The sequence below is a fragment of the Schistocerca piceifrons genome, chromosome 3 (genome assembly GCF_021461385.2).
Source record: "Schistocerca piceifrons isolate TAMUIC-IGC-003096 chromosome 3, iqSchPice1.1, whole genome shotgun sequence".
NCBI lineage: Eukaryota > Metazoa > Arthropoda > Insecta > Orthoptera > Acrididae > Schistocerca > Schistocerca piceifrons.
In genome coordinates this window covers 389,420,898-389,442,242 of record NC_060140.1, presented here as the reverse complement: position 1 = coordinate 389,442,242, position 21,345 = coordinate 389,420,898, and the positions used below count along the sequence as shown (strand labels likewise).

The 21,345-nt window shown below is 43.0% G+C and overlaps 1 protein-coding gene and 1 pseudogene across 2 annotated transcripts in view; both read right to left on the bottom strand.

The window, feature by feature from the left end:
• LOC124789400 (solute carrier family 22 member 7-like) overlaps nucleotides 1–21,345 on the bottom strand; it is a 90,225-nt gene that overhangs the window by 22,527 nt on the left and 46,353 nt on the right. For both annotated transcript variants that reach the window (XM_047256739.1, XM_047256740.1), the window contains exon 5: nucleotides 14,202–14,370. In XM_047256739.1, coding sequence (XP_047112695.1) covers nucleotides 14,202–14,370 — 169 coding nt within the window. The remainder of the gene's footprint in view (nucleotides 1–14,201; nucleotides 14,371–21,345) is intronic.
• LOC124790863 lies at nucleotides 5,121–5,238 on the bottom strand (annotated as a pseudogene).

Sequence of the window (21,345 nt, the reverse complement as noted above, 5' to 3'; positions counted from 1 at the left end):
ATGATTCAGGAGGGGGCTACGGTCCTCGAAAAACCATCGTGGGTCAAAAATGACCCACACAGTACTTCTAGTGTTAACAATATATAATATATAAAATGTGAATCACTAATATGGAAAATACAACATGTCCCAAAATTGTACAACAGTCACACATCAGATATAGGCCAATAGTTTTGAGCGCCTGTTCGATGACCCTTATTGAAAACGGGATTGACCTGTACCTTTTTCCAATCGTTAGAAACGTTTCGTTTCTCCAGAGACATACGGTACACTGCTGCCATAAGAGGGGCTAGGTCTTTCCCCTAATCCATATACAAACCAATGGTATTCCGTCAGATAGCTTGACCTTCTATCTGTTGAAAGTTTTAAGTTTCTGTTCCATGCCTTGGTCGCTTATTTCGATACCTGTCATTCTCACGTTCGTACGACAATTTTAAGGCGGACCTAGAGTGGGATCTATCAGGGTGACACAGTTTTGGAAAAAAACTTTCAGTATTTTGGCGTTCCTTGTGTCACCCTTCATGTCGATATCATTATGGCGACAGTGTGTCTGGACAGATGGCTTCGATCCGTTTACAGATTTAACATAAACCCAAGTCGGTAGATAGAATTTTACTTTCCAGTTCCTTAAATGCTCCATAGGAGGTCATCTTTAAGGTAATTTAGGCTTTGTGAGATTTTTTGCTCTGTGGCGCTTTTGCAACGTTTAAATTTGCAATGAAACTCTCTTTGCTTTCGTAGCAGCTTTGTAATTTGGTCACAGTCATACTAATGGGTAAGGAGATAGGCCCCCACCAAGGGAGCAGGAACAAAGCTGGCGCAAAAGCTGACTGGAAGAAACCTCAACAGAGAAGGTTGAAGAAATAACCGGAAGAAGTTCGTGGGTTCTAATGCCAACCTTGTTCCTACATTATGTCTAAGAGAAAAATGATTTCCCTAGACCTGCAACAATGTTGACACTGTTTCATTTCGTCCAACTAGAGTGCTTTACATAGTTCCCACCTACACAGCTCGCTTAATTTCGGTAATTGATCACTTACTGCTACTTCGCTACGAAGTTATAGGACCTCAAATACGAGCAAGAGAGTAGTGACACAAATGCGTTATTCGAACATTTTTTTGCCAATTTTTCTTCCGATATCTGTCTACTGAAAACTACATGAAGGCTCGCTGACCTCGAGAGGTTCACAATATTTGATAAAATAATAAGTGAAATATGAAAGAGATACCATAAATATATCACAGCAATTCATCTTACTGTAATTTCCTGATTAAAGAAATGCCTTTAATGAAACCTCTGTTTTACTTAGAAAAATTTATATCAGATCTTGATGCCAAATTAAGTAAATATGTTGATGCAATTGAGCTACTCAACGAACTACCTGTTTTCAAGTTTAAGGTCAAACATCTAGTTAAGAGCACTGAATTGGCTTCACATTTGGACATTTTGAGGGTATGAGTGAGAGTTAAGAGAAGCTTATCACTATATCGAAACAGCTTTGAGGATTCGTAAGACAAGTCCAGTGACGGCTTCATCTTGTGAAGCCGTATTTAGCAATTTAATGATGATAAAATAATTACATAAGGTCAACCATAGGCATAGGCAGGCCGTCAGATTAGTTATCCTGCAGATAAAGCCCGACACTGCTGTTAAAATTTATTTCAGTGGCAAAATGAATGGATTTCTTTCGCTGCAAGCAAGGTAATGCAAAAAAAATGATAACAAAAACAAAATTGCTAGAACGGAATATTCCCTCGACAACTGCAGCCCTTTTTCTTATATTTCTGTATCGTACACGATTGTACTTAATTAGTAATTTATGTAGTAAAAACATATGTTTGTATCTACAGTCGCAATTTATTTCTAAGGGTTACCATATTCGGTACGCTGTACTGTTCTCAGGCCATCCCCTGGCCCACAGTCGTCACACTTATTTCCAAAGTAGGTGTGTCAAATACGTAACTGCGAAATAAGCTGACGGCTACGTGCCAGGAAATGGACTGAGGATGGTACTGTGTGCCAAAACCAGTAATTATTAGGCAAAATAAATAAACTGCGACTGTAGACACAAACATGTACTGTCGCAGCACTGTATTTGTCGCTGTTTCACCGATAGTATCGCGGGAATATGTAATTTGTGTAGTATCAATCATTTATGGGGAACATATAAAATCTTTTCTTTACTATACATCATACAACTAATGTACAGTTGCTGCCTAAACAACAAGTTACAGACCTTGTTTTACATTCAATTTTCTTAGAATACAAATGAAACATTTAATTTGTTGTATGCAGCTTTTTCCATCAGCACAGTCAATTCATAATATTTTTTCCGTTATGATTGAGTGTTTATTAATCCCCTTAAGAAATTATCAAAAATGCTAAATCTGCATGAAACAATTTGTAGGGAAGTTGTTTTGTGAGGTCAGGGGGCAGGGGAGGAGGAAGGAGAGCTTTGGCAGGTTTGCCACCACCGCTTTATTACTTTGGCACGTCTCTCAGCACAGTTGTCGAACTACAGAAGGTGTTGCAACCCTCACAACTTTGCTTGATACATGCATATCAAAGGTGTAACTTAATGTAGCAGTGCTGGCCAGACCAAGTTTTAGCAGTAATCCTCTTGCATAGCATTGTGCCATCATGGCTGCTTCAGCTGACCAGCATGACAACTCGAATGGTGACCAGTGGCAATCAAGGATACTTAAAAAGCAGTGCGTCTGTTTGTCAAAATGGCTGATGACACAGATGTGTGTAAATACTGGCCGTCCAGTCAGCAAGAGTAACCAAACTGGCGACTGCTGTCGTGTCAGTAATCGGCCTGTTGCTGAGGGGACACTACTCTTCACCTGCCACCCGCAGGAGCAGCTGTCCCCATTCGCCATTCCATGAACTGCCTGTATAAGGGTCCAGCCTTAGCACCGGTGGGTTGATGACCAACCTGAGACCTTCCCAGCATCTGATCCACAGCATGTCCACCATTCTCAACCGCTGCTGGCCAGATGCCGAAACCATGTTTTGCTCTCCGGGTGTCATGCCTTTTGTCAGTTACCACATCTGGAGCAGGTCTCTAGCCTATTTGCTATCAATGCAGTAGTGCCTGACCATTGTGCCAGTACCTGAGAACCCCACCGCCAAGTAGGAATGTCTACCAAACGAGGTCGCTCCGCTTCTAAGCTATGCTCACTGAGATGACCATACAACAATGGGTCAACACAGAGGACTGTGGGTTGAATGCCCACCCCTCCTGCTGGATGTTGGAGCAGGGTCTTTATTGTAGACTGAACCAACTAAGTAAATCACCTATTACCAAACTTAATCTGTCAGGAATCACCATCACCTACCCACTATAAAATCCCAGTCCCCTACATTATGTGTCAGATGTGCCTTGCTTTATTCTACCTTGCAAGTCGATTCTAAGGGATCATGATGTACTGGAGATGGAAGAGTAGGATAGAGAGTAGAAAGCACAGTAATCTAAATCGGGATAGTCTGTCAATTAGTCATATTCTGGGAGAAAATGTCACATCAACAGAGAAGTGATATGGAGGAAATGGAAAGACTGTAACAAGAATATACAGAGTCACCTCATCTCAACGACCTCTGCCAGTAACTCCTGTAATATAAAATAGGATTACCACTGGGAATAAACTACTAATAAATAAGTAACCATACTGGGTGATGGAGGAGGTCATGAATCAGCAGCTCAATGTTGAAACTGTAGAAGAAAGAACCAGCTCTTGGAGAGAATCATCAGTAATTGTAACCAAGAAGAGCATGCTACGAGTTAGGCATATCAGTTTTATTGTGACTATCAGTATTTTCATCACCAGACAGTCACAGAAAAATAACCAGTATCGAATATCACGAAAACTTTAGATAGCCTGGGGCAAAGTCAAATTTTTCAACTTTAGATTTGCTAAGTGTGTACTATGAGTTGGAAGCAGCAATGAGGAACCGACCCAACATCACCTACAGAGTTCAATCCACTCATTACTGGTACCAGCAAGTGTCATTCAGATTGAAGAAAGCACTGGTGACATTCCAAAACCTGTTATATTTTGATATTTTGTGCTATGAAACCTGAAGCAAAGGCAGTGTATGATTATTTGGATGGTATTATAGTGTTTCTCATGGATATACAAGACAACATTGCAAAGTAAAGAATGTGTTTAGTCGATTCTGACCAGCCAAGCTAACAGAAAGTTTGGAAAATACTGTTTAATCTTAAAATAAATTTGATAAGTTGGCCATACCATCGCCAGATTGATGTGCAAACAGAGCTTCAGCTTTTACAAGCCATATGGCAATTTCATATTCACAGTACAGAAAAGGAATGACAGCGCTTTCTAGGTTTGGAAAACTATTACAGGGAACTTGAGCCTGAAACTGCAGAATCAGCGAGACCCTGCATACATTTTTTTGAAAAAGGGGATAAAGTTTCATTGGACACCAATTTGCTAGCAAGCTTTTGTGTGGTGGAAGAACTTACTTAACACTTGTCCCAACATCCACCCACAGTGGCCGAGCAGTTCTAGGCCCCCCTATCCAGAACCACGCAGCTGCTATGGTTGCAGGTTCGAATCCTGCCTCGGGTATGGATGTGTGTGATGTCCTTAGGTTAGTTAGGTTTAAGTAGTTCTAAGTTTAGGGGCCTGATGACCTCAGCTGTTAAGTCCCATAGTGCTTAGAGCCATTTGAACTTGTCCCATCAAACCTTTTACAGGCAGTTGAAATAGTCCTGCAATGTTAGCAAAGAAATAGGAGGAAGAGAGTATCTGACCATCTGTGTTACCAGTCATGTAAATAAGATGGAGAATAATTACTCCACTGTGGAAAGAATGATGCTCAGCCTGATTTATGATACCACATATTTCTGTTGTTACCTGTGTGCATCACTAAAACTCCTTCCGAACAGACCTCAAAAAGCCCAATGATACCGACTGGCCATCGTGTCATCCTCAGCCCACAGGCGTCACTGGATGCGGGTATGGAGGGGCATATGGTCAGCTCACCACTCTCCTGGCCTGATGTCAGTTTACAAGACCGGAACCCCTACTTCTCAATCAACAAGTGTAATTAGCTCCTCAGTTTGCCTCACAAGGGCTGAGTACACCCCATTTGCTAACAGCACTTGACAGACCAGATGGTCACTCATCCAAGTGCTAGCCCAGCCCAACAGTGCTTAACTTCGGTGATCCAATGGGAACCAGTGTTACCACTGTGGCAAGGCCATTGGCTGCATTGTATCATGCAGAATTAAAATGACTTATGGGCCTGAAGGATGAGACAAGCACTTAACTCAATTAATATACCAGCTTATGTGATACACTGTCCCAGGAGAACACATGGCAACACTGAAGACCTTAAAGTGTGCACAATAGATCATGTTGGCATTTTTCCAGAGGAATGGAGTAGGGCACAGACCTAGACTGTAAGCAGTTTGCAACAGAGTTGTGTATTAACAAATGGTATTGTATTTGTAAACCAAGTACGGATAGCATATCATGTACCAGGAAGTTAATGTAATGAGCTTAGTAAGTTGTGGAGAGCGATGAACAATGGAATAATGTTTCACAGAGAACTACTGTTGTTGCACATACAAACAGGATATAGGGCAGAATGTAATGAATTGTGTGCTCTGCGCTCTAAGAACAGAACTTGGGCATCAGTGGGTACCATTTTAGAGATTACTAGAGGCCAACAACCGTTCTGAATGAATGGTATGGGTATTCTTGGGCCCTTCATGTGAATATCAGCAGGTAAGAAGTATGTTTAAATCATTTTTGACCACTTTTCATGCTGTGTTCTTTATCAATCAACAAGCAGAGGGAGTAGTACACACAATGGTTTAGCAATGGATCTTGAAGTGTGGGGCACAAAGAACCATGACAATCAGTTAGGATACTAATTTTATATCTGAACAGATGAAACAATTACACTAGCTCCTATGAATTTAGAAGTTACAGGCAAGTGTACAGCACTGTCAACCTTAGACACACAGTCCTTTACTAACAACCTATATGTCAGCACTCACTGAGAAACTGCATAAAAACTGAAAAATCCAAAAGTGACTCTGTGAATATTTTATAGTTTGATCAATGTGAGTATAAAATGATCGTGTGGCATTGATGGCTGGGAGACTCTGTCTAGGGAAGATTGGCGGCTGGGTTGCAAGTCTTATTTCAGGTGATGCCACACTGGGCGACTTGCATATTGGTGATGATGAAATGATGAGGAGGACAACATAAAACCCAGACCACAAGCGGAGAAAATCTCCAAACTGGCCAGGAATCTAACTAGGGCCCACTGCATGGTAGGCAAACAAGTTACCACTCAGTTAAGCAGGCAGACATCAATGTGAATAGAGGGCTAAAGACAGGATAAACATGTGTTCAGTATGAACTGTGTGAAAAATAAAATAGTTACAGGTTCAACTGTAACATGGAAATTGGAAGATCCATTTCTTTATGAGAGGAAGAATATAGTGATGTTGGCTAGCAGCGGATTCGCTTGACATCCACCATCAGCAGGTGTGACCAGCCAGGGGTTCATTCTCCATATGTCTTCGCTTCCCTCACTTTCCGGAGTTGTGGAGCCTGCCTTGCTATAGACATAAAAGTGGAGGCATAAAAGTGCTTGGAGGCAGCACCACTACCTGAAACAGTTCTTCCACTGACTGGGAACATCTACCACAGAAAGTCACTCCGCTAATGGGGCGAACTGAGTGAGGATACCACAAACGATTGATTATACGACAATGAGTCACCTGCTACCAAGCCGGAAGTCTCTGGATTTGACGTCACCTACCTATTAGAGGACCCCTAGCCCCTACAGTACTCTTGAATCTGGCCTAGTGATGCGTACTGTTGTCGGAGCTGAGTATGATATTTCTGTGTTTATCACTTAGTCTGCAATCTGTTTATTGTTCTCCTGTTCAGCAGAAACATCCTGTTATCTTTATTTATATTGCTACTTGACCCCTGAATACCTGGTCTAAGTTAACTGTGTCGATTAGTTCTGGCCTCTTGATGACATGGAGCTCTAATAGGGTATTTTCACGAGTTGGCTCATGATTAGCTACTGAAAGTGATTTTAGAATAAGGCATTTAGAACAGTTTCACATGCTTCCCTATTCCTACAACATGTATTACTCATCTGAGTCTCCCTGTCAATAGCCAAGTTGAAATTTCCAGCTAATACTATAACATGACCAGTAAATTTATGCAAAATGTTCTCCAAGCTATCCCTCACATGAGCCGCCGATACTGTTCTACAGACAGTATGTGACGCCCATGTTTGACCCACGTTTAACACTTATCTTTGCCCAAATTAATTTCACATCTAGAATATAACTAGATTTTGATGCATATTTTACTGACAGAAACACGTTCAGTCTCTCTCTGCAATATACATTCAAATCAGAAATTAAAATTTCTGATTCGTGTGAATCGACTGGACCTGTCTATCGGCTGTGTATTTGCATCGATGCGGCTAAAGTCAGAGGTCGTACTCGTTCCGAGCATAGGAAAAGCCCTCTGCCCGTACGCTCGAAGAGTGAGCTGTGGGCCGTCAGTGGGAGGGGTTTGACGGAATCTCGGGAAGTGGGCACGGCCGCGCCTTGGCAGTCAAATGGCTCCGACCACTATGGGACTTAACATCTGAGGTCATCATTCCCCTAGACTTAGAACTACTTAAACCTAAATAACCTAAGGACATCACACACATCCATACCAGAGGCAGAATTCGAACCAGCAACCTTAGCAGCAGCGCAGTTTCAGACTGAAGTGCCTAGAACTGCTTGGCCACAACGGCCGGCTCCTTGGCAGTCGGTATTCGGCTGTTGTTTTGACGTACCGAAGAACGGTGAAAGTGGGCCAATGATGTGCCTGTGATCAACTGCGAGGACACCGCTATTGCTCTCTGCAATATACATTCAAATCAGAAATTAAAATTTCTGATTCGTGTGAATCGACTGGACCTGTCTATCGGCTGTGTATTTGCATCGATGCGGCTAAAGTCAGAGGTCGTACTCGTTCCGAGCATAGGAAAAGCCCTCTGCCCGTACGCTCGAAGAGTGAGCTGTGGGCCGTCAGTGGGAGGGGTTTGACGGAATCTCGGGAAGTGGGCACGGCCGCGCCTTGGCAGTCAAATGGCTCCGACCACTATGGGACTTAACATCTGAGGTCATCATTCCCCTAGACTTAGAACTACTTAAACCTAACTAACCTAAGGACATCACACACATCCATACCAGAGGCAGAATTCGAACCAGCAACCTTAGCAGCAGCGCAGTTTCAGACTGAAGTGCCTAGAACTGCTTGGCCACAACGGCCGGCTCCTTGGCAGTCGGTATTCGGCTGTTGTTTTGACGTACCGAAGAACGGTGAAAGTGGGCCAATGATGTGCCTGTGATCAACTGCGAGGACACCGCTATTGTTTGAACTACTGTTCTACTTAGATCCACTACATTACCTGAATGTTGACAATCTTTTTTGCTCACGCTTTGAGAATTGTAGTGGGTTGCTGTCTTTCATGTTCCAGTGTGGATTAATGTTTCTTTCTGTTATTTGCTGTAGAAGCAGGAAGTTTATATGTAAGCAACGAAACGTCTTGAGTATGGTGGTAGCTTAACGTTATCAGCTGACGGCTTTTGTTTACTGACTGCCTGTTTCTATGATGAGAGCAAAACGCGCTAGTAAACCTTCTGCAACGTAATAGCTAGTATAATTTTGATTCCTGAGTCCTGAAATGGTAGCTGTCGAGTCAAGATACTGTAAGTGACCACGTATTCTTGTTTCATCATTTCCAACGGTAAAGTTATGGATTATTCTCTTGGATGACAAGTACCTAAAGATCAAATGTAACTGGTTAAATTTTAAAAGGAACAAAGAGTGGTCGTATTGCTTAATTGGGTTGTTGAGCTCAAAATGAAAAATCATTCTTCGTAAAGACAAAAACTCAAAGCACCAAATTAAGTGTTAAACTTTAAGGAAACCGACAGTTTTCGTGTTGCTCCATGTGGTTGCCGATTTCAAACATCTTTTACTTTGTTACCTACGTAATAGGACTTAAGGAAAATTGGCCTATTAATTTGTACTTCAAACTGGCTGTTGCCGTATTTTGAATAACTACAGTGTGCCATAGATTAGGGCTGCGTTGGGGAAAATTTCAAGGAGGGCTAGTGCCCAAAGTTTAAGTCATTTACAGTTCGTATCTAAAAATGTGGTTCACTATTGGTGATGTATCTTGTAATTTTAAAAGGGTTAGGTCCCAGGTCATTTTGGAAACTTTCTACATTTGAGATTTAAATTTTAGGTCTTTAGTTATCAAGGACTAGTTTTCGTGTTCATGGAATTTTAGGATAAGAATTTTATTTGTCGTAAGCAAATTATCTTTAAACTTCGCATATTTTGCTGTAGTGACTAGAGCCCATGTTTTGTAGTCCACAGACGTTGCTCAATTAAATTATAAATTTTAAAATGGTTGCTGTTTGCCGTTGTGCATCCATTGTAGTGTCTACTTGTTATCTCGTCACATGCACCAATGGCTGTTGGTTTTGTCTTGGGTTGTTGCTTCGCAAATCTGAAGCTGTACCCATTGGCTTTAGGTCAAGGTGTCATTGTACGTTGTTATTACATCGTTCTTTAAAAAAATGTGTGGCTAGTGCCTCAAACTAGTTAAAGAAATTTTGCTAGTTGTGTTGAGAACCTGTTATGTGGCTTAGTGCCGCCAATCAGAAATGTTAACTTTTTTTTAAATTTTAGTAGAACAAGTTATGACTTGGAATCACAATATAAGTAATTCTGCTGAATGGTCTAAGTACCAATGTATGTTCCTTAAATGATGTTAATAAATGTTTTGTAAATCTATTGTCCAATGGCTTAACACTCAAGGACAACTGTATCCAGGCATTCCTGCTCTCAGTTCCCAAGTAATTCCATCTACCTTCACCAATCCCGACAACACCACCTGCCCCCCCCCCCCCCCCTCCACCCTGGTGCGTTTGTTTTTGACGGTTGGTTTAACTAGCTTTCCCTCCCAAGCACTGTGTGGGTATTATTTTCGTTTCAGTGGGACTGATACTCTTCCCAGTCAGATATCAGAATTTATCTTATTGCTCTTGTGGATGAATTCCTCTATCCTAAATCACCCAGGTATGGACGCCACACGAGGAGCCACTTCTTGCCTATAGTGTACACCTGATCTACAGTTCTCCAACCAACAGAGGAGGTCGAGAAATCCGCATCCAAGATCATAACACACTCGCCTGACACTTCTTTAAGCCTTCCATATGGGTCCATACCAGAGGATCACTATCGCTCTTGGGAACAATGATGCAAAATGCTAAATCTGCTTCCACCCCACAGTCAAGACTGTCTTCATCAAAGTAGGGAGCTGTCTGTAGAAAATGGGAATGATCTATAAACTTAGGCGGCAGTCGTCGTTCGATTTGCAAGTGAGTGTATACAGTGGTCTCAATCGCTCCCGGCAGAGCCTCGATAACATCTTGCACGAGATCGTCTGGCAAGCAGATAAGGTGGTCACTAGCCTTTCTTCCCAAACCCTCCTGTAACTTCCACAAGGGGCATCAATACCTGTGTAACGACGATGCTCCCAGTGGCAAGCGCTGCTTTGGACCTTTCAGGAAGATCTGCCCAATCTCAACATATGAAGCGTCCTGTGCTGGCTCAGATGTACTTTTAGCAGTGGGAAATACTTCAAATCCGTTTTTGAGGTGTAAGGGACAGCTCTGCGTTTAGTACCCACTTTCTAAGTACGTCCAGATATCTGCGACTTCGTCACTGTTTGCTATTCACTGTCAGGTAAACGTCGACCTTCCAGGGCAAACGAATTAGAAGGCGCAACTGCGTCAGTGATTGCAGGCGACTCCATGTGCTCCACAGGTGCCACAGCATTCGTTTCAGGTCATCCAACGTTGCTGCAGATCAGGACAGCGGTCTAACAGTCTGTCGACCTCACCCAGCACTTCTTCCAGATGTTTACACACTATAGTGAGTTATACTTGCATCCACACTAACAAGAACACCCCCTGTCAATGTTTAATCACAGTTTGTTATACCCGAAAGAATGTAACACTAGGCAAAGCAGTAGTTGGACGCAATTTCAGTACCCTGCTACCCTAATTCTGGTTTTTATTGCACTCCAGAGTCAGCTCACACAATGCAGGGCTTGCTACCATTGGATTCACATTCGGGAAAAGAGGCGTTCACATCCCCGTATGGTCATCCAGATTTATGTTCTTCTATAGTTTCCCTAAATTACTCAGGTGATTACAAAGACTGCCAGTCCTTCTCCAAGTAGCTTCAACCACTAAACTTAATTTTCAACAAAGCAGTAAGAGGCGTTATGAAAAATATAAATAAAATAAAAAAACAGTTTTGATGATCTAAATCTGTTACCAATAACCGCCAGCCTCCATGTGGACTTCCAAATGCTGCAATCCTGGTTAGTACTGTTGCCACGAGGAAAGGAAGTAGCTATGCACGTCAAACCAGTCATTCGTGTCATTCTTTCGCGAACAGCCATAAGACTGCAATTTAAGGCTGTAATGTTAAGCAGAGTTGGGTACTTGGAGAGCGATGGGCAACCCTTCTAATCTCTTGAGTGATTCAGGGAAACCATGAAAAATTTAAATCTGGATGACGATATGGGGATGTAAGCGCCTCTTCTCTCGAACTGCAAATCCAGTAGCAAGCCCTGCCATGTAAGACACCTTCGTGACACTGACAGCCGATGCTGTGTGTAGTGGACAGCAGAAGGCAACAACTTATAAAATACAATACCATTTAATCTCACACGCCATAACTTTCATTTATTTCAAAGCGGAAAACTTTTAAATTTAACCCTTAGTTCAGTTTTGGAAATATAGGAGGAGAAATTGAAGGGATGACTCTAGCAATAATAAATGGAATCAGGTTGATGGTAGAAAATCTAATGATTTGATTGTGGCTGGCGTAGAGTAATGTTTTCTATTCGTCAGTCATGATTTTAAAACTACCAAATTTACCTTGAAATTACATATACCCTATAGCGTAAGGATATTCTTTAATTTAGTCGCTTGGATAATCTTCTTTCTGCGTAGAAAATATGAAACGCTACTCTTGTTGTTGCTTCTTATTTATATATTTATTTAGACTGATCTATAAAACTTTCTGAGTGAAAACCTGAGGATTACAGTCGTTTAGACTTAACATTTCTGTTCATATCTCTTATCGCATCGATTTTTGGGGTGTAATGTACCCACCTCTGGCACCTCGATTCTGGGCGCAAACTATAAAAGACTGAGTAGCTGAGTGTGTCTATAGTGATCACAAAGTATATTACCTTTACTTCGCCTCAAAATTTAATAAGATTTTGGTAATTATCGGAGCCCCACACGCTTATTCAATACATCTATGTGCAGTATGGACAATTTAAATTTCAGTGTCTAGATCTGTGGAACTAAAGCACGTACCAGGTAGCAAAGAGGTTTCTGTTCGCCTTGGACGAAGCTCTTGTACAGGTTGACACCACACAATAGGGAGCTCTTTGGCCACTTTTGAAGGAACGGGACACGTGTGTTCCAAAACAGTTCGATCGGCAGTGTTCAGGGTTCTGGGAGACGCGAGGTGGGTGAAACCTATTAAGTGTGAGTGTACCTATTCACAGTTAATTCATTGTCTTACTTGTGTAGACTTCAGTTGCAGCCAAAAATACGTCTAGCTATCATCGTTCATTGCTCGTTTAGCGGTATATGGAATTTTTCTGGTTAATTTCGGAACGTTGTAACCAGTTTCGTTTGGCCACTTGTGCAAGCCGTTGTTCCGATCCATTTCTGTTCAGACATATGGACTCGTGATGTATCTTCTTAGTTCAGTCTGATTTAGTTCGTTGGTGATCTCACTAGTATAGTACACCTGAACAGATTTCTGAAACGTCACGAATTTCGATTTCAGTTCGGAATCTATTTTCCACATGCCTTTGTTGTCTCTTCACGTGTTAAGTACGGATCTGAGAGCCTTAAGTTCTCAGATCATGACTGCCAGTGCTATATCCAGTCTAATGTGGTAAGCTAGTCCGCAACTCGTGGTCTTGCGGTAGCGTTCTCGCTTTCCGCGCACGGGGTCCCGGGTTTGATTCCTGGCGGGGTGAGGGATTTTCCCTGCCTCGAGATGACTGGGTGTTGTGTTATCATCATCATTCATCGCCATTACCGTCGGAGGAAGGCAATGGCAAAGCACCTATGCTACGACTTTGCCTAGTCGGCAGTGCATGTCTCCCGCATCGCTCCCTACGCTACTCGGTGTATGGGACCACATCATCATCATCATCATTCTGAATTTTACCACTCATTTTGTGCAGAACTTTTGATTGTGACGACCACGTCTTGATGTATTGCGAGAATAGTTACATGTCACAGTTACTGATTCTCAGGGTAAGACTTCCAAATTAGTTTCAGAATTTCTTCTATGGAACAACTGTTAACATTTATTCGTATCGATGAATTCTTGTTCATTTCCTTCGTGCACTCAAGCCAAGGGAACGACCGTTTGCCAACCATGTGCATAGTGGTGAAGTTTTTTCTTTATTCCTATATTTGTCCTGAATATCTGTTATATGTGTATATGTACTTTAATGTCGCCATTCCTCTGACCCTTCCATAATTAATGATTAATGATAAATCGTTGTGGGGTCTCCAAGACGCGTTTAATGTAATTTTGTAACTCAGACGAGAGTTTTATGAAGAAGAGCAATCATCATCCATTTATTAATTGTTTAGTTTATTAGTTCGTTCAACTGTTCTCGAATAAACGTGATATTTTTACCAGAGCACATGCTTACGTATTCCCTCGCAAACTTCCATTTTACGTCCTACTGCTATCCGTTCTGCAACAGATAAATATGGCCATGTTATTTATTTAATTCTTATTTAACTATCATAAATGTGCAGATCCGGGAACTCAGTTCATGTAAACATCAAAGGTTTTTCTTTCGTTTACACTCATTTTTATGGACACCTTCATCACGAGCACCGATCCCCAACCAGATCTTTCATCGACAGATACCTTTCAATTTAAAACAAGATGGAGCTGCAGTCGCGTTTCCTTCTAAAATCGTACTTAATATATAGACAATATAGAGCTTCCGTTCGTAAAATCGACTAAGACCTCCTCCGATCATTTTCTTACACTACAATTACCTGTGAAGTAGCAAAGGAATGAAGCACGGAACTGAGGCAGCAAGGACGAAATGTACCCAGTTTCTTAGAGTCCAGGCTATTAACCCCATACCAATGCTTCCAATACAGTAAGACGCAATTGCTAAAAAGTTCACATATGAGCGATGTTTTATTCCAGCCAATTCGATACCTGTAACACAAAAATTTCCATACAGTCGTTTGATTCATTCACTGTTGTTATGCATAAACACGTAAACCATAAACAGGAAATGTATTTCGAGATCTAGTGCCCGAAACTGGTTAAGAAATTAAATTTCTTTTATGCGACTTTGTTAGACCTAAGTTAATATAAGCATGATAACACCTCGGTAAGAAGTTTGTATTTTAACGAAATCTACAGTAGCCTACAATGTCTGAGAGAAAGAGTGGAAAAGGAATGCTGTAATGGATGGTAGCTGAACACTAATAAACAAATTCTGAGTGTCAAATCCGTAGGAGCAACTTCTGTGAAACTTGCTTAAGAGGGATATCGAGTAACTGAAATCTCAGAGTGTTTTATTAGTAGCGAAGCTGAGAGGCCGCAGGAAGACCATCTGGATCCATGACCGCCGTCAGTTAGGCGCTGCTGAGCAGAATACTGATATTTCTCGACATAATTTTAATTATTGTACCTGTAGCTGGTTTCAGACTTACATCATACGGAAAGAACCGCCAATCCTCTTAAGTATGAGGGAAGAAGGGAGTCTTTCGATTGCAGCGATATAGGGTTCACTGTCGCATATTGTGATAGTATCCTAGTAATAAAGAACGTTAGCTCTAGCCATTGCGGATAACTTCTCAGTAGCTATGGCAGAGGTCAAGTAAGTAATAGTTCATTAATTAGACAACAATGAACGTATCACAGGTATATTTTTAGATCTGGCAAAGACCACTGACACTGCTGACCATCAAGCTCTACTAAAAATGACAAATATTAGGAATAGTACGAGGGTGAGTCAAATGAAAATCTTAAATATTTTTTAAATATTATTTATTGTGCACAAGTGGTACAAAGCTGTATCACTTTTCAACATAATCTCCCCCACGCTCAATGCAAGTCCTCCAGTGCTTACAAAGTGCATAAATTCCTTTAGAAAAAAAATTATTTTGGTAGTCCGCGCAACCACTCATGCACCGCGTGGCTTACCTCTTCATCAGAACGGAACTGCTTTCCTCCCATTGCGTTTTTGAGTGGTCCATACATATTGAAATCACTTGGGGCAAGGTCTGGTGAGTTTGATGGATGAGGAAGGAACTCAAAATGCAGGTCTGTGATTGTTGCAACTGTTGCACGGGCAGTGTGGGGCCTTGCATTGTCATCTTGCAAAAGAACACCTGCTGACAGCAATCCGTGACGCTTTGATTTGATTGCAGGCCGCAGATGATTTTTTAGGAGATCTGTGTATGATGCACTGGTGACAGTGGTCCCCTTAGGCATGTGATGTTCCAAAATGACGCCTTTTTGTCCCAAAAGAGAGTCATCATAACCTTTCCTGCTGATGGTTCTGTTCGAAACTTCTTTGGTTTTGGTGATGAGGAATGGCGCCATTCCTTGCTCGCTCTCTTCGTTTCCGGTTGGTGGAAGTGAACCCAGGTTTCATCCCCAGTAACGATTCTTGCAAGGAAGCCATCACCTTCTCGTTCAAAGCGCCGAAGAAGTTCTATACAACCATCAACACGTCGTTCTGTCATTTCAGGAGTCAGCTGCCGTGCACCCATCTTGCAGACACTTTGTGGACCAGGAGCACATCATGCACGATATGGTGTGCTGAGCCATGACTAATCTGTAAACATGCTGCAATGTCATTCAGTGTCACTCGGCGGTTTTCCTTCACTATGGTTTCATCTGCTGCAATGTTCTGTGGAGTCACGACTCGTTGTGCCTGACCTGGACGAGGAGCACCTTCCACTGAAGTCACACCATTTACGAACTTCCAACTCCATTCGTAGAATTTTTGCTGTGACAAACATGCATCACCGTACTGAACCTTCATTCGTCGATGAATTTCAATAGGTTTCACACCTTGACTACGCAAAAACCGAATAACAGAACGCTGTTCTTCCCTGGTGCAAGTCGCAAGTGGGGTGGCCATTTTTATACTGACACTGCGACGGTGTGTGTGCATCTGCACTATACTGCCACCTACAGGCCATTCTGCAAGCCGTTTGTAGCACGCTTACCTTCTTACAGGATAAAGGCGCGAAATTTAGATTTGTTATTCGAAATTTAAGGTTTTCATTTGACTCACCCTCGTAGAAATATCACTGACAGGCCTCTGAGGCTTGATGGTAGGTAAAGGGTTAAAATAGTAGAGGAGAGCCAAGGAATGAATACAGTAGTCGGTTCAAATGGATATAGTTTCTGTTGTTGAGACGTGCGGCTATCTTTGATCCCTCGATTGTCGGTTGTGCCGTTGCGTGGCCATCTATGTCAGAGCGCGCATCCGTGGCGCGACAGCGGAACCCTGGTAGTTGGAACGTGGGCTCCACGCAGTAAAAGATTGGAGAAAGGACCACGGCTGAAGCAAGTGGGCATGGAGCGCTGTGCTGTTTGTTAATGAAGCCGTGAACCTGTTGGAGCAGGCTGGTGTTTCGAACTGCCGGTAAAGCGACAGTGCCTGAGCCACGTGCTCTGTTTGTGCCTGCCGGGATACGTCTAGGGCAGTAACCTGGTGAGGGAGAACGTCAAACCCAGATCTGGGGCCATCCCCTTCCAGATGCGAGTGGCCTGTTTACGATGTGGACTGTTTGTGCCTTGTTGCGGAAGTGCTGTCTGAATCTTGCCCCAGTGAATTAAAACGTTGACCTTTAATATGAACCATACGGTCGTTAACTTGTGTGCGTTTGTTATGTGTTCGGCAGCAAGGCGTTCTATCAGAATAGGTCAAAGTCTGCGATTAAACTACACTCATGCTCATAAATTATAGATAATTGCAGAATCTGGTGCTACACAATGTGGCACTTCACAAACTGGCGCTAATAGCACAGGCACACAGGGAACACACACGACACAGATCTGTAAGCCCACGGTATTGGTGATAAGTCGAGAAAACCGTCCCGAAACACATGTTCTACAAAACGCCACTATTTCCTGCGCATGTACCCCGACATCAATATGGGATATGATCACCATGCACATGTACACAGGCCGCACAACGGGTTGGCATACTCTGGATCAGGTGGTCGAGCAGCTGCTGGGGTATAGCCTCCCATTCTTGCACCAGTGCCTCTCAGAGCTCCTGAAGTGTCCTAGGGGTTTGAAGACGTGCAGCGATACGTCGACCGAGAACATCGCAGATGTGCTCGACGGGGTTTAAGTCTGGAGAACAGGCAGCCACTCCATTAGCCTGATATCTTCTGTTCAAGGTACTCCTCCACGATGGCAGCTCGGTGGAGCCGTGCGTCATCATCCATCAGGAGGAAGGTGGGACCCAATGCACCCCTGAGGTGGACATACTGGTGCAAAATGACGTCCCTATACATCTGACCTGTTACAGTTCCTCTGTCAAAGACATGCAGGAGTGTACGTGCACCAATCATAATCCCACCCCACACCATCAAACCACGACCTCCATACACGTCCCTTTCAAGGATATTAAAGGGTTGGTATCTGGCTCCTGGTTCACGCTAGATGAAAACCCGCCGATAATCACAGTTCAGACTATACCTGCATTCGTCCGTGAACATAACCTGGGACCACTGTTCCAATGACCGTTACTGTGTTCTTGACACCAGGCTTTACGGGCTCTCCTGTGACCAAAGGTCAGTGGAATGCACTTTGCAGGTCTCCAGGCGAATAAACCATGTCTGTTCAGTCGTCTGTAGATTATGTGTCTGGAGACAACTGATCCAGTGACTGCAGTAAGGTGCCGAGCAAGGCTACCTGCAGTACTCCGTGGCCGTCTGCCGGCATTGATGGTGAGATATCGTGTTGTACACTTTGGACGTCCCGTACTGCAGCGCCTGGACACGCTTCCTATCTGCTGGAATCGTTGGCATAATCTTGAGATCACACTTTGTGGCACACGGAGGACCCGTGCTACGACCTGCTGTCCTGCGGCCGGGGTAACTACTAGTATTCTGTAAGCTGTGACGTATCTTCTCAAGATCTCGTTAAATCTGAGTTTGAATATAGTTTGGGACCAATTGTATGCAGTTCCTAAGAACTGATAAGTGTATTTATACTTCATGCTGTATTACACTACTGGCCATTAAAAATTGCTACACCAAGAAGAAATGCAGATGATAAAAGGGTATTCATCGGAGAAATATATTATACTAGAACTGAATGTGATTACATTTTCACGCAATTTGGGTGCATAGATCCTGAGAAATCAGTACCCAGAACAACCACTTCTGGCCGTAATAACGGCCTTGATACGTCTTGGCCGGCCGGAGTGGCCGAGCGGTTCTAGGCGCTACAGTCTAGAGCCGTGTGACCGCTACAGTCGCAGGTTCGAATCCTGCCTCGGGCATGGATGTGTGTGATGTCCTTAGGTTAGTTAGGTTTAAGTAGTTCTAAGTTCTAGGGGACTGATGACCACAGCAGTTAAGTCCCATAGTCCTCAGAGCCATTTGAACCATTTGATACGTCTGGGCAATTAGTCAGAGCATGGATGGCGTATACAGGCACAGCTGCCCGTGCAGCGTCAACACGATACCACAGTTCATCAAGAGTAGTGATTGGCGTATTGTGACGAGCCAGTTGCTCGGCCACCATTGACCAGACGTTTTCAATTGGTGAGAGATCTGGAGAATGTGCTGGCCAGGGCAGCAGTCAAACATTTTCTGTATGCAGAAAGGCCAGTACAGGACCTGCAACATGCGGTCGTGCATTATACTGCTGAAATGCAGGGTTTCGCAGGGATCGAATGAAGGGTAGAGCCACGGGTCGTAACACATCTTAAATGTAATGCGAACAAGAGGTGGCCGAGACGTGTAAGCAATGGCACCCCATACCATCACGCCGGGTGATACGCCAGTATGGCGATGATGAATACACCCTTCCAATGTGCGTTCACCGCGATGTCATGAAACACAGATGCAACCGTCATGATGATGTAAACAGAACCTGGATTCATCCGAAAAAATGACGTTTTGCTATTCGTGCAACCAGGTTCGTCGTTGAGTACACCATCGCAGGCGCTCCTGTCTGTGATGCAGCGTCAAGGGTAACCGCAGCCATGGTCTCCGACTAATAGTCCATGCTGCTGCAAACGTCGTCGAACTGTTCGTGCAGATGGTTGTTGTCTTGCAAACGTCCCCATCTGTTGACTCAGGGATCGAGACGTGGCTGCACGATCCGTTACAGCCATGCGGATAAGATGCCTGTCATCTCGAATGCTAGTGATACGAGGACGTTGGGATCCAGCACGGTGTTCCGCATTACCCTCCTGAACCCACCGATTCCATATTATGCTAACAGTCATTGGATCTCGACCAACGCGAGCAGCAATGTCGCGATACGATAAACCGCAATCGCGATAGGCTACAATCCGACCTTTATGAAAGTCGGAAACGTGATGGTAAGCATTTCTCCTCCTTACACGAGGCATCACAACAACGTTTCACCAGGCAACGCCAGTCAACTGCTGTTTGTGTACGAGAAATCGGTTGGAAACTTTCCTCATGTCAGCACGTTGTAGGTGTCGCCACCGGCGTCAACCTTGTGCGAATGATCTGAAAAGCTGATCATTTGCATATCACAGCATCTTCTTCCTGTCGGTTAAATTTCGCTTCTGTAGCACTTCATTTTCGTGGTGTAGCAATTTTAATGGCCACTATAGTTCAATTCTTTTATCTTGGCGGCTCGCGCATGCCCGCCCAGACGCTGGAGATTGCTGCGTTGCCAGTTGCACACGACGCACGCGCCAATAGGAGCAGCGCCATAGTATAGCATAGTTCGCAAGCTTACGTGTAGGGGGGAGCGCGCAGTTCATGAAGCAAAGCCACTACGGCCGCATTAACCCTTTCGCTGCTACAAAGACGTGTTCCCTGCATTCCGCGCTGTGGGCGATTTTGTCACTGCACTGCTCGCCTGTGCAGACACATTGTGTTCCGACTGCTTTGACACTCTTTATCATTCGATTCCACAAAAACTATTTGGCTCAAAAATTAGATTTCTACCTATCTTCTTGACTGATACCTTCCCCCCATAAATGACTTAATTTTGTTTCGATGTTCAACGCAGTTATTATGCAGCATTAAATATAGTAAACCTTTGCACGAAATTTTGAAGAGTTTGCAGCGGTAAAAGTCCATAGAGTATACTTTCCGTATGGTCGATTTTAGTTGCCACAATGTTGAGAATGAAATGTGGACAAGATACCTATATATTTCATTTAATTTAAGTACCACATAAATGACGTACGTAATATTGAGAAATATTCCACCTTTCGCAACTGTAACAAAAGTTTTACTTACACTGGGCACGTTTGGCTTTATTTTAAAGCACTTCAATCAATGCAAAGGAAGTAGACAAAATACATTAAACAAAACTGTGGACTTACAAAAACATTAGGACTTGAATATACCGTTTGTCAGTGAAGTGCTCAGAGCTATGTCAAATATAATTTTGTGTGTGGCACACACAAACAGCATTTATTTGCTAAAACACTGATGAGCCAACACAAACGTTGAATATTGTGCTACCGCAGCACAAAACTACGAAAGGTTACTTGGCAATGGATGACACAAAATACAGTCCTCTTATGATGCTTCAAAAGAGAGAAACGCGTCTGGTCTAAATACGTCGCTTATTACAGTTGCAGAAGAGGGATATATTTCAATACTATTGGTAAAACTGCGACTGTGGAACAAAAACAAGAAATAGAGCATGAATACCATTGTGTATGTGCCATACCTTTCACCGATGGAAGTACTTTAAAATAAATCCAAACGCGCCGTGTGTATATAAAACTTTTATTACAGTCGCGAAAGACGGAATATTTCTCAATATTATGTACGACACCTATGTGGTTCTTAAATTAAATGAGATATTGTTATACAGTAAATATTATATGAAATTTAGGTATCTTGTCCACATTTCATTCTCAACATTGTGGCAACTAAAATCGACCATACGGAAAGTATACGCTATGGACTTTTACCTCTGCAAACTCTTCAA